The following is a 25193-nucleotide window of genomic DNA, read 5'->3' on the forward strand; positions in this document are numbered from 1 at the left end:
GAGGGAAGAGGAGGAGGGAGGGAGGGGAGGGAGGAGAGTGAGAGAAGGAGGGAGGGGAGGGAAGGACAAAGGGCAGGAGGGAGGAAGGGAAGGGAGGAGGGAGAGAAGGAGGGAGAGGAGGGGAGGGGAGAGGGAGGGACAAGGAAGAGGGAGGGAAGGAGGGGCCGGGAGGAGGGAGGGAGGGGAGGGGAGGAGGTGGGGAGAGACAAAGGGGAGAGTAGGAGGGAGGGATGGGAGTAGGGAGGAGGGAGGAGAGTGAGAGAAGGAGGGAGGCAGCAGGGAGGGAGGGACACAGGGAAGGAGGGAGGAAGGGAGGGGAGGAGGGAGAGAGGAAGGAGGAAGGGGAGGGGGGAAGGGAGAGGTGGGGAGGAGGGAGGGAGAGGTGGAGAGGAGGGAGGGAGAGGTGGAGAGGAGGGAGGAGCGAGGGGAAGGAAGAGAGAGGGGGCGCTGTGGCTGAAGATCATGAATGACCCATGTGAACAGAGAGTTCACCTCCCGAGACCAAGACCGAGAATGTCTAGATACCATCACGGGCGCACGTATGCACACACAGACACAGCACATACATGCACGTGAGTGAACACATGTACAGACGTATGCACACATAGACACGGACACACAGACGTGTGTAGACACATGCACACACAAGCACTTGCACAGAGACACATGTGTGCACACACACATACAAGCACACCCTTGAAGAAAAGCCTGGAAGAAAGAGAAAACCATCAGGCCGTGTGGCCATGCTGTCTGTGGAACCCTCCAACTCAGACGGAGCCCCTTGGTGGGGCAGTTCCCACAAGCCCACCTCATCAGGGAGGCACACTAAGTCCGAAAACAGGCATCAAATTGGGCTTTCCAGGAGGGCAGAGCAGTGGGCTTTCTAGAAGAACAAGCCAGTGGGTTTTCAGGGAGGGCAAACCAGCGGCAGTAGAGGAATCGCCTGAGTGTTCTCAGGCCTCGGCCTGACTGGGTGGGGTTACAGGTGGTGATGTCCACGCGGGGTGTCCTGTCCCCATTGTTACTGCAGACGGAAACCTTGAAGACATGTGGGCAGGGGGTGAGTTGGCGGCCCAGAGCCTGGCCGGGCAAGCCCACTGCACCGGCACCCAAGATCCCCGAGCACCCCTGCTCACAAAGCAGAAACATCCAGGGTAGGGGAGTATTTTAAACACCCAAAAGGCAGACAGCGAGGGTGAGGGTTCCTCCACTCTCCTGAGTATAGACAGCTGGAGGCAGAGGGCCGCCGGTGAAAGCAGTCCGAGGCATTTTCTTCACAAATTAACGCATAATTGTTCCCACCGATGAAATAACTACAGAGCTGGGGAGATGCACATGAAAACAGTCCTCAACACCAAAAAACTAGAGGGTAGGGTACATTAAAATGTTTTTTAAGTGTTTAGGAATTTTAGCCTTATCTAACTTTTAAGAGGACCAATAAGCCACATTGTGATAAATAGGGAAAAGACTGAAGCTGTCAAGGATTTCATTTTACTTGGATCCACAATCAACACCCATGGAAGCAGCAGTCAAGAGATCAAATGACCCATTGCACTGGGCAAATCCACAGCAAAGGGCTTCTTTAAAGTGTTGAAAAGTAAAGATGTCACCTTGAAGACTAAGGTGCGCCTGACCCAAGCCATGGTATTTTCAATCCCATCATATGCATGTGAAAGCTTGACGATGAACAAGAAAGACCGAAGAAGAATTGACGCCTTTGAATTGTGGTGTTGGCGAAGAATATTGAATATACCATGGACTGCCAAAAGAATGAACAAATCTGTCTTGGAAGAAGTATGACCAGAATGCTCCTTAGGAGCAAGGATGGCAAACTGCGTCTTACATACTTTGGACATGTCGTCAGGAGGGATCAGTCCCTGGAGAAGGACATCATCCTTGGCAGAGTACAGGGTCAGAGGAAAAGAGGAAGACCCTCAACGAGGTGGATTGACACAGTGGGTGCAACAATGAGCTCAAGCATAACAACGATTGTAAGGATGGGGCAGGACCGGGCACTGTTTCATTCTATTTTGCATAGGGTCACTATGAGTCAGAGCCAACTCGATGGCACCTAACAAGAACAACTTTTAAAAAATAAATAAAACACTAAAGGCCAAAAAGATTAAAAGAGAACGTAATACGGAAGGTGATACAAGCGGAGTAAGAGAAGGCATACCCCCAGCAGCAGTCCCTGGGTAGTGCAAACAGTGAACGTGCTCAGCTGCGGACTGAAAGGTTGGGGGTTTGAGCCCACTCAGAGGCTCCTTGGAAGAAAGGCCTGGCAATCTGCTTCCAAACAACCAGCCGCCGGAAAGCCCACGGAGCACAGCTCTACTGTGACACACTTGGGGTTGCCATGAGTCGGAATCTGGTTTGCAGGCAGCAAGGTCAGCCACTGCTGCATTACAGTTTGAGGGGGGATTTCTCATTGTCACCGGAGGGTGCTCACCACTCCTCCGGTTCTGGAATGCCCGTCGGCCAGAAAGGAGGCCACATCCACAGCGAGACAGAGACCAGGCTTGCTGTTCAAAGGCACAGTGGCCGCAGGGCGCTGGAAACAAATGCCCCATGGGGCTCCCTCGCTGGCTCGGCCTTCGCCGCACTCTACCTCATCATGAATAGCACCGTGGTCCTGCCTCTGGGGAAGGCACACTCATATCTCCGTCCCTCATTCACGCTGGAGAGGCTGCAGGGCCCATATGGCACTCCAGGGCGGTGATGAGGCAAAGTCCCTCCTGCAAGCTCCCTGAGCACCCAGTTAAAGCCCACAGGTGGGCGCTTGCCCCCAAGGTACGTGGGGGGATGTGGTTTGCTCACCTGCAGAAGGAGCTGGGAGGACACACCAGCAGTGGCCTCCATCAGCACGCCGTCTGCCTTCCTGGTGCGGAACATGAGCCCCAGGTACCACGGCACAGAGATGGTGACGGCCAGGTTGTCCCAGGACACGATGCTCTCTCCACTGAAGCGTTGGGGGTGAGGCATGACTGTGGACGCAAAAACCAGCCTTAGAAGGTCCCAGGAGGGGCATGCAACGACATCATGTTGGGGAGGGAGCTGGCTCTCAGGACCCAGAGCGGGGAGGGGGAGTCCTGGGCCTGTTTTACTTCCACACCAAAGGCCTGTCTCTGAGACTGTGCCCACCTGCACTGACTAGAATTCTGAAAGGTCCCGGGTGGCACAAATCTTTTGCAGTGGACTAACCAAAAGGTTGGCGGTTTGAACCCAGCCAGCGGTGCCACGGAACAAAGGCCTTGCCCTCTGCTTCCATAAAGATCGCAGCCAAGAAAACTCCATGGGGCAGCTCTACTCTGTAACACACGGAGTCACCTTCCGTCAGGATCGACTTGACGGCAGTAGGCTTGGTTTCTTTTGTTTAGAACGCTGAACCCACCCCCTTGGCCCTGCAGAGACCCACTCCTGGGACAGGGCCACCTTCCAGGGAGGGCGGGCAAAGGCCTGCAGCTTCCCAACCTGGGCCTGAGGAACAAGTGCTCTCGGGCCAGGAAGGGGGCAGAGTGGGGTGACCCAGGATCCTGGGCTCCGTGAACAAGGGTGCTGATGGATGGTCCTGGTCAGCCCAGCCCACCTGTCACACTCACACTTGCCTGGTGGCTGTCAGGGCTGGGCCCAAGCAGGCATCGTGGCGGGGACAATCTCTTGATGAGCACAGTATGAGTCTTCATGAGCACACATGCACAAACACACACGTTTGTGTGTATATGCCCCTCAGGCTCCAAAGCCTGCACTGCCCTCAGCTGGTGTCTGGGGGGGTTTCCAATCCCCAGCGAGCCACCACCCCTGGAGACAGGTACCAGGACTCCACTCCCAGGGACAGGCATCAGGCCTTCACTCCCAGGGACCGACGCCAGGACTCCATTCCCGGGAACAGGCACCAGGACTCCACTCCCTGGGACAGGCACCAGGGCTCCACTCCCGGGGACAGGCACCAGGCCTTCACTCCCAGGGACAGGTACCAGGCCTCCACTCCCAAGAACAGGTACCAGGCCTCCACTCCCGGGGACAGGCACCAGGCCTCCACTCCCGGGGACAGGTACCAGGCCTCCACTCCCGGGGACAGGTACCAGGCCTCCACTCCCGGGGACAGGTACCAGGCCTCCACTCCCGGGGACAGGTACCAGGCCTCCACTCCCGGGGACAGGCACCAGGCCTTCACTCCCGGGGACAGGCACCAGGCCTTCACTCCAGGGGACAGGCACCAGGCCTTCACTCCTGGGGACAGGCACCAGGCCTTCACTCCTGGGGACAGGCACCAGGCCTTCACTCCTGGGGACAGGCACCAGGCCTCCACGCCCTATGCCCCCTGCTCACCGGCTGGCCTACGGCTCCTCGATGATTTAGGCTAACCAGGGAGGTGGCGGTGTGGGCACACAGGCTCCCGAGTGTGTGATACTTGGAAAAACATGGGAACAAGGCATGATGCTGAGCCAAGCTGCCTTCCTAGGCCTGCATCATGGACTCCTGACCACCTGAGGCAAGTGGCCTCTCCTGCAATCTAGCCAAAGCGGGATTAAACGGTCATCAGCACAAACCCCAAAACTGGCAGCAGAGGGCACGCCACGAGAGGGCTGCCTTTGGGGAACGCTGAGCCTCCTGACCCCTGCGTGTTTGCTTCCTGCTCGCATGAACCCGAACAAGTGGCCGCGTTTTCCTTGGCGTAGCCTGGCTTCCATAACAGGAAACCCCACTGTGACGGCCACGCCCGGTGCCTAGGCCCCACCCCATGGTGCTGGGCTCTCTGCTCACACCAGGTCCTGTCTGGAGGGCCCGGGAGAGCCCACCGGGCACAGAGACCACGGGGCTCAGGGACTCCATTCACAGCTGTGGCTCCCCAGGTGTTCGATGTGTGAAAAAGCAGACCCTGACTTTTAAATCTGTCCCAGACAAATATTACTCCCGGTCCTGCGGCCTCAGACCACTAAGCGACCACCTCCCGAGCAGGGTGGAGCCGCTGGACAGGCAAGCTCCACCTCCGCTCACCTGCAGTGACTGGTTAGCTTTCCTGTCCTGACATGGGTGACCATGGTTCCCCACCTTTTCTTGGCTCATTAACTCCTTTGAGAATCGGAGTTGGACCCCATCCCCCAGATAGCTGTGCGAAGACCTGCATGGGACGTTTGGGGTGCAGGTGAGGACACCTGACTTCTACAGGGCGCTGGGTGCTCCTCAGACCAGCCCCGCCCAGCTGGGTCCCGGCTCCCATGGGACAGAGCAGGTGCTGTGTTAAATTCTGAAGTTCGGGGCGGGCTGCAGCCTCTATGTTGCTGACAAGTGTCGGGAACCTCCGAAGCTGGATAGTGAGCTTGCCCCAACTGGCCTGGCCTCAGCCTCTCGCTTCTGTTTATCTTAAATACAGAGCTGATGATTTAAAAAAATGGCGGAACTTATTTACCAGCGTATGGCTGTAACTACGCACCAGAAAGGAAGAGAAACCCAGGCCGTGGCTACAGCAGGGCAGGGCAGGGGACCCATGGCCCTTTTCCTCTACGGTCACAGCACTGTCCCAGCCAACTGGAGGTGCATGCCCTCTGAGATCATGTGAGGGGACACAGGGCTGGGGTGCTGGGCCTGGGGACCTACAGCTTTCAGGCCAGTGATGGTCTGTGAGAGATGCAGCTACCAGGAGGCACTGCGTCCCCGTCCGGGAACTGACCCTCATGGCTGCCTAACCTCATGTTACCTTGCTCAAACATGCTGCTGTGTCCTGCAGAACCACCCCTGACCCCCTGCTCCCAGATGCAGGTTCACCCCACTGTGGTGGCCCCACGACCCTCAGAGCCCCCACCCTGGCCCAGGCCCTGCTCCCACTGGGACCACAACTGTGGGGTCAGGGAGACACATGGGGTGCCAGAAGGTCAGCCCCAGATGTTAGATCCATGAAGGTCTCCTTGTGAGGTCCTTTACAAGGGGTCCCAGGCACCACCCCATCCAGGGTAGGGGATGAAGTGGTGCTGGACGGGCCAGGACTCACCTTGCTCACAGTTCTTCCCCCCGAACCGGAGCGGGCACACACACAGGTGCGTGTTCCACCTGTTGACACATGTGCCCCCGTTCTGACACCAGACTCCGTCACAGAAGTTCCTCTGGGCAGTGCAGCCTGGAAGGACAGAAGATGAGGTGTGGTCTTAGTGGAGAGTGGGGCAGGGTACCGTGCTGGGGGCTGTCTGACCTAATGCTACCCCTGCAGGTATGAAAACTGAGCCAGGTTAATCAGAGGCCTTGGGCCTGCACCAGGCGAAGCCGCTGGGCCTGTGACCCTCTGGCAGCTGTAAGAAGAGAGGACTTGAAAACTCTGCAGACGTCCGGAGCCTCCAGGTCTCTGGGCCACCACACACCCCAGTCGTCTGGCCATCCCAGCCTGGCAGCTGTAACAGCAGCGTCACTGCAACCCCAAACTGCACATCCCACTCTCAGAGTTGACCCTGAGAGCACGTCTCTGGCCAGCCCAGCTCTGATCCACTCCCAGCAGGCACCCATGCCTGGGCACCACAGGTCAGTTCCAGGATAAAGACGGTACCCAGGGATGCGGATGCAGGCCACGCCTACCTGCCCTGGTGCCATTGTTGGCAATGAAGCCGGCCATGTCCATGTTCTTGCCATCAACGGACAGGTTCCGCATGCAGCCCACGAACTGCCGGTTGTGCACAGGGAAGTCCTCGGGCAGGTTGGGGACGCCCCCCAGGAGAAGGGGGCCCGTCAGATCCAGGGACCTGGGGAAGCAAGGCTGCCCTGTGAGGCCTGAGTGGTGGGAGGTTGGACGCTGCCAGGCCAGAAGCTGCCGGAACGGCGCACCAGCCCTGCTTCCAGAGACAACATTCGTTGCGAATTTCAGGGTGGAACAGGCAGGTAGCAGGAGGGTGGGGATGGACGGGTCATAGCATATAGGTGGGTCCTACTTCTGATGGCTCCAGTCTCGGCTCTTCAAACCTCTCTGTACCTCGGTTTACCCACACTGCATTACATCCTGACAAGCTGCATGCCCTGGGTTGGTCAGTTATTGTCCACCCAGCCCACCACCCAGGGTGTGGCACGCACAGACCCAGAGTGAATGCCAGCCACAGGGATGCTGGTGTCCTCGGGAGCCTCCCAGGATGCAGGATGAGCCAGAAGGGATGTCAACGGCGCCTAGAACCCTGGCTCCACCAAGAGCGGCTGCAGCCCTGGGGAAGGGCTCTAACCTCTCAGGCCTCGATCCCACCTGCGTTACAGTGGGTGAGGGATTAGATCAAACGGGTGTGTGACCATTGTGAGCCTACGTCAGAGGCCTGGTATGCATCCGGTTAATTTTAAATGTGGTCTTCAAAAGGTAATCAAACATCCACCAAGACACAACTGGAAATCGTCCAACAAGGATGAAGGAATGAAGGCTCTGGTCTCTGAAGGCCACACACATTGATGGAGTTAAAAGATGAGCCCTGAGAAAACTCTCATACCAGAAAGGCGAAATGGGCTTGTCAACCCAAAGGGTGTGGATTACTGGCTAAGCACTGAGCCCCAGGGACCAGTGCAGGGACAAAGCCAGCAACCATGGCGATGAAGACAGGGCTGGGGACAGCCATCACAACCCTGGGGCTGGCCTTGGCACCACTCAGATAGATGCTTCTAAGGGACTTATTCTAGAAGGTTCTGCTGTGTCAGAGGGAAGGTGTCCCAACCAAAGGAAGGGAATCTGGCTGCAGTCCAGGTCACAGCTGCCAGGGCACTGGGGCCCAGAGTGTTCCTGTGTGTCCAGGAGGCCGGCTCTGGAGCATGGAAGGTTCTGGAAACCCAGGCCCTGCTCTAGGTGCTCACTTTTTGGAGCCGCTCTGGGTGCCCTGGGCCGCACAGCTGTAGTTCCCGACGTAGCTCCCGAAGCGCACTGCCATGGCCGTGTCACAGTCATCCACAGCCACCACAGCCACCTTCTCTCCCGACGGCCCATGGGGCAGGCCCAGACGGCCGATGTGGGGCTGTCAGAGAGAAAGCAGAGAAGATGTCAGGGTGTCCCCCAGGGCTCCTGGCAGATAAACCTACTCCTGCTGCCATCTCCCAGGGTCCTCAGCGGAGGGTGGCATGGGGAGAAGGGACAGGGACCCCACCCAGACTCCTGGAGAACACATCCCCATAATTGAGTGCTTGGGAAGAATTGTGTCCCCCTGAAATATATATTAAAGTCTTGGCCCCTGTAAATATGACCCTGTTTGGAAATAGGGTTTTCTCTTGTTATGTTGTGGAAGTCATACCAGAGTACAGTGGGCCCTAAACCTAACCCCTCCTAAGTTATAAAAAGACCAGAATAGCCACAGAGACACACACGGGCAAGACAGGTGCCAAGGAACGTCAGGGATTACCAGCAGACGCCAGAAACTAGGAGAGAGGCTCACAGGAGGGAGCGACACAGCCCAGATGGTGATTTGGACTGTTAGCCTCCAGAACCGCAAGAATAAATTACTCATCTTTAAAACCGCCCACGTGTGATATCTCTGTTATGGCAGCAGTAGGGAATTCAGACACCGGCCAGCAGCAAAGCCCCGAGACCCCCTCTGAGTACCTGCTTCTGCCCTCCCTCCAGTCAAAGCGTCGGCCACCTGTGTCTGCCACCGCCTCACTCCTGACCCAGCCCCTGCTCTCCATCTGGTCCACGTTCCTAAAGGACAAACCCTGGGGGTTGCTCCCTGCTCCGAAGACCTGCTCTGTCCTCATCCCATACGGCAAGGCATCCCTGTCACTCCAGCCAGGCCAGGGCCTGTCCACCCCTCAAAAGGTGGGATAAGCTATTTCCTTAGAGGGCTGCCTTCAGCTGATTGACAGACGAGCATGAAGAAGTCCACTCCTCCTCGCTCCACCAACAGCACACTTTGGGAATGGAGCGAGCGCCCATTACTGGATGCCCGAGCACTAGGTGTGCTCTGGGGGAAAGAACGATCGTTCCCTAGTGAACATGAGCTTCACAGCTCATAATTTACATTCTTGGGGATGGGAGGGGGTTTGGGAGGAAGGACATAAACAGCATTTAGTCTTGGGGAGCTTTAATAAGGGGGGCTGCTGCTGACAAAATTACAGCTGCTGCAAACCCCCGCTTGTAATCAGCAGCTAAGGGAAAAGGAAAGAGTCATCATTTGTATCTGCAGCAGCGCTCGCTGACGAGAGACAACTTGCTGTGAAGATACCCGGCGTCGGAGTCTGGGCGCGACTTAACCAAAGCTGCAAACGGGACAGGTTGTGACAGACCTCACTCACACACACTCGGAGCCCCTGAGGGGTGCAGACGGTGAACACGTTAGGCTGTTGACCAAAGGGTTGGAGGTTCGAGTCCACCCAGATGCACCTCGGAAGAAAAGCCTGGTGATCTACTTCTGAAAAACCAGCCACCGGAAACCCCATGGACATACTTCTGCTATGACACACATGGGGTCGCCATGAGTCAGAGTCGACTCCACGGCACCTGGTTTGGCTTGACACACATGGCTTCATTCCTAAGCCCCGCTTCACTGCCATTTGGTCAAAAGCGACGGCCCTTTGGCCGCAGAAACTACATTCTGGGGTTAAGAGCTGGAAGGACTAGCAGAAGGAGGTCGAGAGCAGCACTGGGAGGACCTGAGACATCCGAGGCCTGGCCCCTGCTTTGCAGAGGGGCAGTCACAGCACCCACCGCCCATCCCTTCTTACACTGCCCCAAACAGGCGGTACGAGGGACCAGCAATTTAAAACTCCCCCGTCATGGCCAGTCTGTGTCTCACACGCATCCAAACTATCAACTGTGTGGTCCTATCACCAAGCAGGGCAGACCGAAGGTAGCACCAGGGATGCAGTGGATAAGATGGACATGGCGTCACAGATGAGGTAAGGAGCCTGGATGGGGTTACACACAGAGTTACACGTGACCCTGCAACTCCATGCCACACCTAAACATACAGCCAGAAGAACTCAGGACAGGCGTTCAAATACATGTCCGCACACATCCAGAGCAGCGCTGTTCCCCATTGCCGAAAGCGGGAACAGCCCAAATGCCCATCAATGGTCCACCCATACAATAAAATATTCTTCAGCCGTAACCAGGAATGCAGTCCTGATTCGTGCCACAACACGGACGGACCCTGAAAACATGACGCAGGGTGAAAAAAGCTAGACATAAAAGGTCACAGATTGTATGATTCCATTTATATGAAATTCTGAACAGGCAAATCCACAGAAACAACGCAGATTGGCGGTTGCCAGGGGCTGGGGCTGTGGGGGAGGGTGCTAGGGAGTAACTGCTTAGTGGGTGCAGGGTTTTGTTTGGGGTGATGAAAATGTTCTGAAACCAGAGAGGTACCGATGGTTGCGCAACACTGTAAACGTACCAAATGCCACGGAATCACTCATTTTAAAACGGTGGATTTTATGTTACGTAAATTGCACCTTATTTAAAAAAAAAAAACAAGATGCCTAGAAGGGTATTGGAAGCCTGCACTTCTGGACCCACCTGGCCACTCTCCACCTGGCTCAAGTTTGGGAATATCCTTCCCCATTTTACCTGTACAACAGAGGTAAACCACATAACCCGGCCTCCCAGTCCAGGCTGATAAGACACACTAAGACGGTCCCCATTCTCAGTGAGGAGCAGACAGCGCGCACAGAATTACCCAGACTGGCTGCTACTGAGACGCAGCCTTGACACCAAGCTCTCCCAGGTGGATCAGATCTGGGCTCGGGTCCTCTATTTGTCTGACTCAAGGCGGGACAGCTTTTCTCCTGCTGCCCAGGGAGCACAAAGCACAAAAAGGCAGTGGGAGCAACCCAAAGTGGTGGCGGTTGGAGCACCCCCGCCACCACGTGTTAGGGAGAACGCCCAGGTGGGACTCACACCGCCAATGAGGAAGGGCCCCGTGGCTCTGCTGGGTGGCCGGGCGCAGAGGAACAAAGGATGAACAAAACAAACGGCTTCCCAATATTTTTAAGATTGATTTTTAAAGTTTGCTATGTGTTTTTACGAAAGGAAAAGATAGCGTGGGCATTACCAACCCATTACTGCCGAGTTGATTTCTACTCATTGCAACCCTACAGGACCAAGTAGAACTGCCCCATAGGGTTTCCAAGGCTCTTTGCAGGAGCAGATTGCCAGGTCTTTCATCTGTGGAGCTGCTGGTGGGTTCGAACCACTAACCTTTCAATTAGCATCCGAGTGCTTAACCATTGTACCACCGGGGCCAAATGGCAATCTGTGATTTTTTTCTCCATTTTTGTGATAGCAGATGTGGGGCACAGGATGGGCAGAAGTCCATGTGGAGTGGGCCCTGGTGCCCCGGCATCTGCCCTCCTTGTGCTCGGCCAAGTGTGCAGCACCCCCCTCGCCATGCGGCCCCCACCCTGAAAGCAGGCCATCAGTCCTGGGCCCCACTTCTGAGACATTTAGGTCATAAGTGGCCAGGCCTGGACACCCAGGGCTCTGAGCAAAGCAGGCAAACGGGAGGCACATCCAGCCAGTAGAGCCTGTGGATGGTGACAGCCTGTCTCTCAGTGTGCAGCCCTGGACGGCACAGGCAGGGGGATGCTGGCCACAGGACAGGAGCCTTATGCTCACTCCTGCCACCATCTGAAAAAACCCTTTAAGGCCACTGGGCCTTAAAGGGGAGCCCCCTGAAGGCACTCAGCTTTGCACACCTGCAGCTCAGGGTCCCTGGTTCCCGCACCTCAGCAGAAGCCACCGTGGGGCCTGGTCCCTGGGTACTTCCCTCCCACACACCCTCCCCTGTGTTCAGACCCTCCCCGCCGGCTGGCTCCTGCTCTGGCTCAGCCACTCTGGGCCAGTGTCTGTCGGGGATTTTGTGTGTTGCCAAATGCATTTGGTTCTTAAAAGCTCACGTTTCTGCAGCCTTTTAACTCGCTGCAGACAATTCCCCACAGGAGAGGCGGAGGGGGGTGGATTGCAAATGCTGGATGCAGGGGAGGCCATGGGGGAGGGGTGCCTGCGAAATCAGACACCCAGGAGGGGAGGGTCTTGGGAAAAACTGAATTCACGCTCAGTGTCGGCAATGATTAACCAAGTTCATATCAGAGAATTCACAGTGGCCGCGCCTGAGGTATGTTCACAGAGAGTCAAACACAGACCTGAGCAGTTAGCGCGGACCTTCTCAGGCACTTGCAGGGCCAGAGGCGGCAGGGAACGAGGCTCTGAAGGGCCCAACCATGACACCCTCCAGGTTTCCAGGCCCCTGCTGGGCCTGGCACGGACAGACAGCTCCTCCTTGGAAGGCTGTCGGCTTGCTCGGAAGCAGGCGTGGCATTTCTCCGATGCGCCTTGGGAAATCGGTGGACAGAGTCACCAGGAGAAAATAACACCCGGGTGTGCACTCGCTTGTCGGAGTTCAAGCTGGATTTCCCAGGAGCCTCTGGCGTGACTTTGCCGGAATACAAATGTCAGGTCCAGGTGCTGCCGCACACTCACGCCTATGCACCCTCACACACTCACACACACTTGCATACTCACACACACACTTAGACTCACACACTCTCAGTCCCACACTCAGACTCACACTCTCAGTCCCACACTCACACACACACACACCCACAGGCTCCCACACACTCACACCCACTCACACTCACACGCATTCACTCTCTCACACTTACATCCATACCCACTCACATATGGTCTCTCTCACACACACACTCACTTGCAAAGCCCTGGCCCGCTCCTGCTGGGACCTTCGCAGGCCTCTCTGTCCCCAGAGATGGCTATCTGGACAGCAACAGAGAGACCCCTCCCCACACCCCCAACTTCTGTAGGCTCTCCACAGACCCCCGGCCTCCCCCATTCAGACCTCTGCCTGTTTTTGCCTCCACCAGCCTCTGGCCAGCCTGACCCCCCTCCTCTTCCACGGGCCGCTGAGGGGTGCCGGGCTTGGAATCTGGGTGACAACAGTGGGAAGAGGGGCTGAATGCTTGGGAGACAGCAAGAAAGTGACTAGAAAGGCAGCGGAGAGTTGGGGTGGGGAGAGGGCTGGTCACAACAGGAGGGCACCTAACAGCCTTCTTCTGAGGGTCAGGAGGCTCGCCCAGTCCTCGTCTCCTAGTGCCCTACTCTGTGCCTCAGTTTCCACATCTGTACAATGAAGAGCAACAGGTCCGCCCTTCAGGGACCATGGCAGGATGGGGCGTGTTGATGCCAGTTTGCTGGCCCCACACATCAGCCATTACCCTCTGCCCTCTGCCTCCAGAACTGGGGTGGGGGCAGATGCGAGAGAAGGAGGGAAGAGCCAGGGAGGGGGAGGCGGCTGAGTGGCCAAGTGGGCTTCCATCCACACTGCTGGGATGAAGCAATAGGGCAGGCTGGGAAGGATGGAGGGGCGAGGAAAACATCAGCAGAGGACAGAGGGACCAGGGCACAGACAGCGAGCCACCAGGGCCCGAGTGAAATAGGTGTCCCCTCCCCCAGGGTGACTTTCCATAACAGGGTTCTGGAATACAAAGGCCCAGGGTGGGGCTGCCCGTGCTCACCGGGATAATTACATTTCCACTGCAGGTGACATTCTAGCATCTGCCGGCCTGTTTTGGAAAGGAAACGAGGTGCCTTATCTGCCAGCTCCATCGCCCATCAGCGTGACGGGGGCACACCATGTACACTGTGTTGTCCTGCCAGCCACAGCCACCTGCGGGGCAGCCACCAGCGGGCTCACAGAGGGCAGGCCTGTCACCTCTCTCACGGGGCTCACTGGCTTGGGGGAAGAAAGGCCACTGCTACAAGCCCCTTCCCCCAGCTTCTATTACCCGCCTAAGTCCACTCCAGGGAGCCATTTAAAGTCCCAAGCCAGAGATGAAGGATAACAGCGGTCACAGACATGACCCTTCAGCCCAGCGGAGCAAATGGAATGCTGCCCTGTTACGGATGCATGGGTATTCGATATTTATCAATTACCCCCTTGGGCTGGACGCAACAGAAGGGGATTTCTGCCCCTCAGAATACTGAATATACCGTGGCCTGCCAGAAGGACAAACAAATCAGTCTTGGAGGAAGTACAGCCAGAACGCTCCTTAGAAGCCCGGATGACGAGATTATGTCTAGCTTACTTTGGTCACATCATCGGGAGGATCAATCCCTGGAGAAGGACATCACGTTTGGTAAAGTAGAGGGTCGGCGAAGAAGAGGTAAACCCTCTATGAGAAGAACTGACACAGCCGCTCCAACAATGGACTCAGACATGCCAACGATCGTGAGGATGGCACCGGACGGGGCGTGGTTTCATTCTGTCGTACGTAAGGTCACCATGAGTAGGAGGCAAGTCGATGGCAACCAACAACAACATCCCTGAGAAACTTGCTTCTTAACCAGAAGACACAGCCAAAGGGACACGGAATGAGCCAGGCTAGCTAGGCCTTGTGAACTCGGTCAACTTTCTGAGTCGTAAATAAGCACGTAGGGAGGGGGCGGCCCGTGCTCCCCTCCACACGGTATTAACACTGCGCCCCTTGGTCAGTGAGAGGCATGTAGGGCTAATAAGGCCCTGGCACAGAGAAGGCAGAACACCTAGAGCCCCGCTGGCCGTCTCCTCTACCCTAAAGGTGTTACGTAGTTTGCAAAGCTTACCTATCATTTCATGACATTAAAAAAGGCTAGCTTCATCTTGTATATTCGATAAATCAAATGATTGTTAAAACAGAAAATTTGAAAGAAGAAAACAAAAATGACTCATAATCCCACCACCCAGGTACCTCTGCTTCACTGTTTCGTTTTCTTAAAAGCAACTCAAGTATATGCGAGACCGTACAGAGGGTACTGTTACGGATTGTATTGTGTCCCCCCCAAAAATGCGCGCCATCTTGGCTAGGCCTTGATTCCCAGTATTGTGTGGTTGTCCACCATTTCGTGATCTGCCGTGATCTTCCTGTGTGTTGTAAATCCTACCTCTGTGATGTTAACGAGGCAGGATTAGACGCAGTTATGGTAATGAGGCAGGACTCAGTCTACAGGATTAGGGTGTATCTTTTTTTTGCTTTTGTCTTTTTTTTGTGGTACTTTAGATGAAGGTTTACAGAACAAACTAGCTTCTCATTAAACTATCAGTACACAAACTGTTTTGTGCCATTGGTTGCCAACCCCACGACATGTCAACACTCTGCCTTCTGGACCTTGGGTTCCCCATTACCAGCTTTCCTGTCCCCTCCTGCCCTCTGGTTCTTGCCTCTGAACTACGCCCATTTAGTCTCGTTTTGTTTTATGGGCCTGTCTAATCTTTGGCTGAAGGGTGAACCTCAGTGACTTCATTACTAAGCTAAAAGGGTGTCTGCGGGCCATACTCTCAGGGTTTCTCTAGTCTCTGTCAGACCAGTAAGTCTGTTTTGTTTTGTTTTTTTCTGAGTTAGAATTTTGTTCTACATTTTTCTCCAGCTCTGTGTGGGACCCTCGACTGTGATCTCTGTCAGAGCAGTCAGTGGTGGTATCCAGGCACCACCTAGTTGTGCTGGACTCAGTCTGGTGGAGGCTGTAGTACTTGTGGTCCATTAGTCATTTGCACTAAACTTTCCCTCGTATCTTAGATGGCCGCTCACAAGCTTTTAAGACCCCAGACACTACTCACCAAAGTAGAATGTAGAACATTTTCTTTATGAACTATGTCATGCCAATTGAACTAGGACCCAACATCCCTCGGCCTAGTAATTCGGTCCCTCAGGGAGTTTGGATGTGTCTATGGAGCTTCCATGACTTTGCCTTGTACAGGTGTGCTGGCTTCCCCAGTACTGTGTACTGTCTTACCCTCCACCAAAGTTACCACTTACCTATCGTCTATTTAGTGTTTTTCCATCCCTACCCCTCCCCTCCCTTATAACCATCAAAGATTGTTTCTTTTTGTCGGTAAACCTTTTCATGAGTTTTTATAGTAGTGGTCTCATACGATATTTGTCCTTTGTGATTGACTTATTTCACTCAGCATAATGCCCTCCAGATTCATCCATGTTGTGAGATGTTTTCCAGATTCATCATTGTTCTTTATCTTTGCATAATATTTTATTGCGTGTACATACGGTTTATCCATTCATCTGTTGATGGGCACCGGGGTAATTTCCATCTTTTTGCTATTGTGAACAATGCTGCAATGAACATGGGTGTGCATATGCCTATTTGTGTGAGAGCTCTTATTTCTCTAGGATATATTCGTAGGAGTGGGATTGCTGGATCATATGGTATTTCTATTTTAGGTTGTATCTTGAGTCGATTGCTTTTGAGATACAGAAGAGAGAAGCGAGCAGAGAGCAGAGGAACTTCATTATCACCAAGAAAGAAGAAACAGGGGCAGAACTCGTCCTTTGGACCAGGGACCCCTGTGCTGAAAAGCTTCTAGGCCAGGGAAAGATTGATGACAGACCTTCCCCCAGAGCTGACAAAGAAAGAAAGCCTTTCCCTGGAGTTGGCACCCTGAATTCAGACTTCTAGCTCCCTAGACTGTGAGAGATTAAATTTGTTTGTTAAAGTCATCCACTTGTGGGAGTTCTGTTACAGCAGCACTAGATAACTAAGTCACTTCTCAAACATCTCCCAAAGGAACCCACTGCGTGGAAGACTATTTATGGAAAGGGTCGTGACCCACGTCCCTCCCACCCTCACCCCAATCCCTGGAAACGGCTGATCTGTTCTCCATCTCTATAATTTCATCATTTCAAGAACATTACATAAACGGAGTCATTCAATGTGTAACTTTCTGGGATAGGCTTTTTTTTTCACTCAGCATAATTCCCTGGAGATTCATCCAGGTTGTTGTATCAGTAGTTCACTCCTTTTCAATGCCAAGCAGTATTCCACGGTATGGACGTACCACAGTTTGTTTAGTCATTCATTCACTGAAGGACATCGCCTTATTTCCAGCTTTTGACTCCTATGAAAAAAGCTGCTATAAACATTCATGTCCAGGTTTTTGTGTGAATACGAGTTTTTGTTTTTCTGGGATAAATGTCTAAGACAGTAATGGCTGGGTTGTATTCTAGTTACATGTGTAGTTTTTAAAGAAACTGCTGAACTGTTTTCCAGAGTGGCTGTGTTGTTGTTGTTAGGTGTCACCTAGTGTGACAGAACAGAATTGTTCCCATAGGGTTTCCTAGACCGTAATCTTGACAGGAGCAGATCGCGAGGTCTTTCTTTCGTGGAGTCGCTGGGTGAGTCTGAACTTCCAACTCATTTAGCAGCCTGGCTCGTAACCATTTCGACACCAGAGCTCCTTAGAGCGGTTGTACCATTGTCCATTCCTACTAGTCACGTATGAGTGAGGTGGTTTTTCCACATCCACGCCACCATTTGGTGTTGCTACTGTTTGTTTTAGCCGTTTTGCTAGGTGTGTAGTGCTATTATTATTACTCCTCGTTTTTGGAGCCCTGGCGTTTGCAGTGCTTAGGAGCTTGGCTGCTAACCAAAAGGTCGGCAGTATGGAGCAGTTCTACTTTGTCCTATAGGGTTGCTAAGAGTCGGCTTGGTTTGGTGAGTGGCTAACGGTGTTGAGCATCTTTTCATTGGTTTATTTGCTGTCTGTATCTTCTCCGGCGAAATGCCTCTTCATGTCTTCTGCACATTTTCTAATTGGATTGTTTGCTTTTAACCTGCTGAGTTTTGAGAATACCAGTCCTTCGTTGGATATGTGATTTGCAAATATTTTCTCCCGGTCTGTAGCTTGTCTTTTCCTTCTCTCAACAGGGTCTTTTGATCAGTGAAGTTCAATTTATCAATTTTTCCTTTAACGGATCATGCTTTTGGTGTCAGGTTTAACAACTCTTTCCCTGATCCTAAATCTTGAAGGTTTTCTTCTTTGTACTTTTCTAAAAAATTTATATTTCTACACTTCCAGCCATTTTGAGTTAATTTTTAGATAAGGTGTGAGACTTAGGATGAGGTGTTTTGTTTTTTCCCTATAGATGTGCGATCGCCGCAGCACCAGTTCCACTGATTCGCTTCCACATCTTCGTCAAAATCAGTTGGGGACATTTGTGTGGGTCTGTCTGTAGCCGGGTTCTTTGTTCCGTTCCATTGACCTATGCATTTATTCCTCTGCCAAGTAGACTACCACACGGTCTTGATTACTGTAAAATGTCTTGAAATCAGGTAGACTGACTCTGCCCACTTTATTCTTCTTTTCCAAACCTGTCTTAGCTATTTTAGATCCTTTGCCTTTCCATATAAATTTTAGAAGAATCTCGTCTATATCTACCGGAAATTGTTTTTGTGATTTTGATAGGAATTGCATTAAATCTGTGTATCAGTTTGGGGAGAACTAACACCTTTACTAATTTGGGTCTTCTAATCCACGAACATAAGGAGCCCTGGTGGTGCAGTGACTAAGTGCTCATCTGCTCACTGATAGGACAGCAGTTCGAACCCACCAGCCGCTCTGCAGGAAAAAGATGTGGCAGTCTGCTTCCGTAAAGATTTCAGCCTTGGAAACCCTATGGGGCAGTTCTACTCTGTCCTGTAGGGTCGCTATGAGTCAGAATTGACTTGACGGCAATGGGTTGGTTTTTTAAATCCATGAACATATTATGTATCTTCATTTCTTTAGATCTTCTTTGATTTATTCCATCAGCAGTGTGTATCATGCAAATCCTGTCCATGTTTTGTCAAATTTATACTTAAGTAATGTTTTTGGTATTGGTTTTCAATGTCAGTGTTCACGTGTTCATTGCTAGTATATAGAAATAGAATTGATGTTGTACGTTTACCTTGTATCTTATGACCCTGCTGAACTCACTTATTAGTTCTAGGAGTTTTTTGTAGATTCTTTAGGATTTTCTATGTACACAATCATGTCACCTGCAAATGGGAGTTTTATTTCTTCCTTTCTGATCTGCATGCTATTTATTGTCTTTTCTTGCCTCATTGCACAGGCTACAACGTCCAGCACCGTGGTGAACAAGAGTCGTGACAGTGGACATCCGTGCATTGCTCCCGATCGTAGGGGGAAAGTGTCCAGTCTCCTACCATTAAGTAAGTATGACGTTAGTTGTAGGCTTCTCGTAGATGCTCTTCATTAAGCTGAGGAAGTTCCCCTCTATTTCTACTGCTCTGAGAGTTTTCACCATGAACGAGGTTAGAATTTTATCAAACGTGTTTTTTTTCTGTGATATGATCATGTGATTTTTTCTTCTTTGGCTTGTTAAATGTGGTAGATCGATTTTCAAATATTGAACCAGCCTTGCATGCCGGGTACGCACTGTCCACAGATGCTATCGTTAGCAGGTGAGATATCACGAAGATACTGAGGATGAGATGTCTGGGGGGTGCAAATGGTTAATGAGCTCAGCAGCTAGACAAAAGGTTGGAGGTTCCAGTCTACCCAGAGGCGCCTTGGAAAAAGGCCTTGCAATCTATTTCTGCAAAGTCAGCCATTGAAAACCCTATGGAACACAGTTCTACTCTGATACACATGGGGTCATAACAAGGTGGAATCCACCCAATGGCAACTGATTATCAAGGAAGGAAGGAGGGAGCAGGTGGGGAGAGAGCAATGAAGAAAACGGGGCAGAATGCCAGCAACCGCGAGATTTGGGTGAAGGGCATATAAGAGTCCTTGTTTTATTTCTGCAACTTTTCTGAAAGTTAGAAATTTGAAATAAAATTAAAACAAAAATCCACACCCTCTGACTTGTTCTGCGCCATGTGGTTGTTGTTTTTAATCTGTTAATGATATTCTTGGAGACCTTCCCACACAGCACACAGGGCTCCACCCCATCATTGGTAATGGCTGTATGCCATTCCACTGTATGGATGACCTTGTATTTTATTAAATAGTTTCTGAGTTGGCTTTTCTAAGTTGGATTCTGTGAAAGGACTACATGTCTACTTTTTATGATCATGACAAATGTTTCCAGTCTTCCAGTTTTAGAAAACAGCACAAACCTCTCGCTCTCCAATAATAGCTTCTGTCCATCTTTCTGGACGTGTCTCAAAAGCAGAGGCTCTTTGGAGCTCTATTACATGCAGAGAAAGCACCCTGAACAGGCCCTTTCCAGAACTGGTGAAGGTTTGGTGGAGGGTGTGGGGGACGGACGAGGTAGACCTAAATTCTCATCTCTGTGGTAGGAGCCAAGAGAGAAGGTCCAAAATAAAAAACCGGAAACAACAGGACAAGCCTGTTATTTATCCAGGAGAGTCAGATAAAGGGGGTGCTCCGTGTTCCTTCCCTGACCGTCTCCTTCAAACTGACAGCCCCACCGGCTCTCACCACCTCCTCGGCCTCCACCCCAGCTTCATTGTCTTCAAGCATGTAACACCACCAATTCCACATTTTACTCACTTATTTTGTGTAATCTCCCTGACTCTCTGTAGAACATGAGCTCCAGATAAACCACAGACCTTTATCTCTTTTGTCCTCTGCTGTATCCCATCCCCAGAATAGTGCCTGGCACACAGTAGGCACTCAACAAACATTTGATGAGTGAATGAACGAAGGAATGAGAGGAGGGCGGCAGGGAGTGACCAGGGAAGTCCTCACACCCCTCAGCTACACCCGCAGGGTCACATACTTGCTAATCACAGCAGGTCTACAGGCCCCCAGGGACACTGCCAGAAACCAGTCTCAACAAGTGTCTGCTGTTTTCTGCAACACTGGCCAAGGCAGCGGGAGCCCCTCCTGCACCCATGGGCTGCTACAGGGGGAGGGAGTCACTCAGTTTCTTTGCACCATCCACGCATAACCCACCTTCCTTGGAGCTCTGGGGTTTAATGTGAAACCCAGAACCCAAGCCGCCTTGACGGACTTGAACAAGCAAAGGGTCTGAGACGCCATAGGCAGGAGAGAGTCACTCCTAATGACGTCCCATGTGTGTGGGTGCTTTCCTCCAAAGTCATGGACAGCTCAAGGCATCTGGACATCCTGCTCAACTAGAAGCAGAGAAGCCGAGGCTTGAGGGGAGAAGTCTGCTTCAACTAGAGCCCAGGCATTCTTTTTTTACTGTGATAGACTATGTATAACACACAATGAGCCATTTTAGCCACTTGTATGTGCACAACTCAGTGGCATCAATTCCATCCACCATGTTGGGCAACCACCATACCGCCTATTTCCAAAAATTTTCATCATCCCAAAGGGAAACTCACACAGCCCTCCTCCCCACTGCCCCCAGTCCCTGGTAACCTCTAATCTAATGGATCTTCTCATTTAAAACGTCATTAAGTGTTAAGAAAAAGTAAGCTGACTTTGTCTTGCTCTCTGCCTGGGGAGGCCGATGCATATGGACCATATCAAAGGGTTCCCTGCCCCGTTCCCCTCAGGCTGTCCACTCACAGAGGACCACGGCTCCATGCAGGCTGTGTGGGAAAGATGGGGGTCAAGGAGGCCCTCAACAGTCCTAGCCTGAGCAGCCACAAGGCCTGGGCTCCCTGGCAGGTGGGGAGAAGCAGGTGGGAGGCAGAAGCTTGGACGGGAGAGTTGCTGGACAGCTAGGTGGAGAAACTGAGCCAGAAGTTGGATGTAAGGGCCAAGGGCAAGGCCAAGATAGCAGGTCTACACTTGGGAGTAGCCAGTGCTCACGTGGTGGGCTGAGTTGAATAGTGTCCCCTCAGATTCCTGTCTACATGCAACCTCTGAATATGACCTCATTGGAAATAGGGTCTTTGTAGATGTCATCAAGCTGAGATGAGAGCACACTGTGGTAGGGGGGCCATAAATCCAATGACTGGTATCCTTGGATTTGGAAGGAAACTTGGACACAAAGAGAAGGCCATGTGATGATGGAAGCAGACTAGAATGATGGGTCTACAAGCCAAGGACTGCTGGCAACACCAGAAGCTGGGAGAGACAAGGAAGGATCCTCCCCTAGAGCCTTTAGAGAGCACATGGCCCTGCCCACACCCTGATTCTGGACTCCTGGTCTCCAGAACCGTGAGAGAATAAATTTCTGTGGTAAGCCACCCAGTCTGCGGTACTTTGTTATGGCAGCCCTAGGGCACTGAAACAGGTGGCATGTAAGTTGGGGGGCTGGATGTGACCTCTCAGGAGAGTGCAGAGATGGGCTGAGCTCCAGCGTGAAGTACAGCCACACTAGGGACATTCACAGAGCACAGGGCAGTCGGGAGGGCCCAGCGGGGTAGGGAGGGGTCCAGGAGTCAACCCAGCACTGAGTGATCCAAGAGGGGCAGGGGGTCAGCAAATAAAGGGTGAGCAGAGAGATGGCTCTCCAGCCAGAGGACCCCATGGTCAAAAGTACCTAAGTGGGAAACAGCCAGTGTGTGTCATAGACTTAAGGCGCAGGGTGGGGAGCGGAGGAGGCCTTGAGGGGCTGATTGTGGACAACCCAGGCCCTGGGGTCACGGTGGCCATGTCTGGCAAACTGGCCGCCCTCCTACCCCACTCTAACATGTTTGGCAACCTTACAGTGCCTGCCTGAGCCATCCTCTGAGGAACGACTTAGCACTTGGGTAAATAAGACCCTCCAGCAGAGACAGAAAGTTCTGGAGAAACAGCCCTGCCACCCCCCCACCCATTTCACCTTCACCCCAAGACAGATGCACACAATCCCTGCCCATTTGCCCATTGTGTTCACGATAGGGGCCTGGAGCTCGGAGTGGAAACGGCTGGTTTCCTCCACGGAACAGCCTCAGGCGGGAGAGAGACAGGAAAGGCCTGATCCCACAGAGGGCAGGTGTTGAAAGACCCTGCGGTGAGCGGAAGCAGTGGATTCCCCTAATCCCCTGGCCGCTTATCCTGGGCCCCTCGTCCCCTGTGACGCACCGGGTGGTGCTCCTCACTGTGTGCTGCTGTGGTCCGTGGGTGGGGGGGCGGGTGGGTGCAGAGCAGCCCCTCGGTCCTACCTGTCTCTCCAGGTGCAGAGTGTGATGCCCAAGGAGACTGAATTAAGGCCTGGGCAGGGATGTCAACACCACGGACCCCGTCCCTACTCGGCCGTGGACATGCTACTCTTTCGACCATTGGCAGAAGGTACCAGAACATGCTACCTGCCCATGCACTCTAGTGGGGAAACCAAGGCCATCCCACTTGCCCTAGCGGACCACTTTCAGCTTGACCCTGGGGAATGTATTTCAGATACAGCCAGGAAGGCAAACACTGCCATGAATATATTTTCTCTGCTTCGTGATAATGGAGCCTGGTCCCCAGTACCCCGGCCCAGAGACGGAGTCCCACCACCACCCCTAGCCCAACTGGTGGGCCTGTCACCCTGAGCCCGCCAATGCAAACACCCCTTGGGCACGTCGCTCTCTGGTGTCCAGCCTCACTGGCATGAAAAGTGCAAAAGGAGGGACCGGGGCCGGGGCCGAGCGCCCAGTCAGAGCGCAGGGCCAGATGTTCTGTGGACGCAGCAGCTGCTTGCCCGGGAGCAGCGGGCAGGCAGGAGTGTCCCCGTCAGAGCGGCCGTCTTCTTTCTGTTCACAGGTGTGCGGAATACCATGGCAGAAGCCCAGACATGTCTGGGCCAGAAAACCGCTCACCCTCGACCACTCCTTGGGCCAGGAGGGTTAGGCCTCGAAGGAGTCCTGCCACCAACACGGGGACTCAGTGGGTAAAGCCAGGGAGATGAGAGTGCCGTGCAGTCTGTCCGTCCTGCTCCCTGGAGCTGACTCAGGCCTGACTTCAGGCAGGACAGCCCCGGGCCTGCCACACCAGTGCTTACCGGAAAGTGCCTGCAGCGTGGGGGAGGCTATGCCTCGCAAGAGGGGGACACAGAAGCGCAGGCCCATCTGCCCCCACGGCTCATGTCCTCTGTGACATGGCAGCTGCATTCTGACCCATTTGCTGCCTTGGGGGCAGGGGTAGTCTGCGGGGGGGTGTTCACCATGGCGGGGTGTAGGTCATGAAGGACAGAAAATTCCTTTTGGGCAGCCCCAGGAGGCACCCCAAAAGAGGTAAGACAGAGCAACTAAAGTGAGGATGAGACACCCAGGGGGTGTCCATTGGGGATGACAGGTCTCACAGACGGAGATGTATGGGTAAAAACCACACTACGGACCCACCGCAGCCCCTGAGAGACAATGCTGGAGAGGGGGATCGGGCTCTGACCTGCACCCACCGCTTCTCACAGAACAAATAGAGGCTGCTCTCCAGATGAGTGGCGGCAGGGGTATTCACCAAACCAGAACCAAACCACTGCCGTCCAGTCGATTCCGACTCATAGCACCCTGTAGGACGCAGTAGAACTGCCCCCCAGTGTGTCCAAGGCTGTAATCTTTATGGAAGCAGACTGCCTCATGTTTTCTTCAGAGGAGCACCTGGTAGGTTCGAACCACTGATCTTTTGGTTAGCAGCCGAGCACTTAACCACTGTGCCACTAGGGCTCCTTCAGGTGTGTTCACAGTGGGTACTAATTGTCCCAACAGCCACAGGTGGCCACTATTTCCTGCAAAAACTAGTACCGGTACCAGCTGCACTAAGCCATGACCCCATGCGTGTCAGAGCAGAACTGTGCTCTGTAGGGTTTTCCTTTTTTTAAATTTTATTTATTTTGTTGTTGTTCAGAATATACACAGCAAAACATATACCAATTCAACAGTTTCTACATGTACCATTTAGTGACACTGATCACATTCTCCGAGTTGTGCAACCATTCCCACCCTCCTTTTCTGAGTTGTTCCTCCGGCACTGACATAAATTCATTGCCCGCTAACGTTCCTATCTAATCTTTCGAGTTGCTGTTGTCAGTCTGATCCCATAGAGACAGTTCTTGAAAGAGTAGAATGTTTAAGGCAGACAGTTTGTATTAGTTAAGCTAAACTATTGTTTCGTTTTAAGATGACATTTAAGATGACAGGGATATTTTTGGTTTAAGGTTTAAAGATTATTTCAGGCAGTAGTTTCAGGGGTTCATCCAGTCTCCATGGCTCCAGAAAATCTGGTGCCCAAGAGAATTTGAAGTTCTGTTCTATATTTTCCCCTTTTGATCAGGATTCTTCTATGGAATCGTTGGTGAAAATATTCAGTAATGGTAGCTGGGCACCATCCAGTTCTTCCGGTCTCATGGCAAAGGAGGCAGTTGTCATGGAAGCAATTGGCCACGCCTTCCATATCCTCCTCCTATTTCGGACCTCCTTCTTCCTCTGTTGCTCCAGGCGAATGGAGACCAACTGCTGCTCTCTGGATCCCTGCCTGCAAACTTTTAAGACCCCAGGCCTTACATGACAAACTAGGAGGCAGAACAGAAGCACTGACCATACTATCAGGCCAATGAACTAGGATGTCCCAATGAAATCATGACCCTAAACCTCCAAACCAAGGCACCGAACCCCATGA

The 25193-nt window shown here is 52.8% G+C and overlaps 1 protein-coding gene across 4 annotated transcripts in view; it reads right to left on the reverse strand.

Annotated features, from left to right (window-relative positions):
- CELSR1 (cadherin EGF LAG seven-pass G-type receptor 1) overlaps nt 1-25193 on the reverse strand; it is a 195322-nt gene that overhangs the window by 59422 nt on the left and 110707 nt on the right. For all 4 annotated transcript variants that reach the window (XR_007517446.1, XM_049884670.1, XM_049884669.1 and 1 more), the window contains exons 6-9: nt 7810-7967; nt 6565-6728; nt 5990-6115; nt 2818-2984 (exon numbers count right to left, since the gene is read on the reverse strand). Coding sequence is in view for 3 of the 4 variants with exons in the window: in XM_049884670.1 (XP_049740627.1) it covers nt 2818-2984; nt 5990-6115; nt 6565-6728; nt 7810-7967 (615 nt within the window). In the remaining variant the exon portion in view is untranslated. The remainder of the gene's footprint in view (nt 1-2817; nt 2985-5989; nt 6116-6564; nt 6729-7809; nt 7968-25193) is intronic.

The sequence above is a fragment of the Elephas maximus genome, chromosome 4 (genome assembly GCF_024166365.1).
Source record: "Elephas maximus indicus isolate mEleMax1 chromosome 4, mEleMax1 primary haplotype, whole genome shotgun sequence".
NCBI lineage: Eukaryota > Metazoa > Chordata > Mammalia > Proboscidea > Elephantidae > Elephas > Elephas maximus.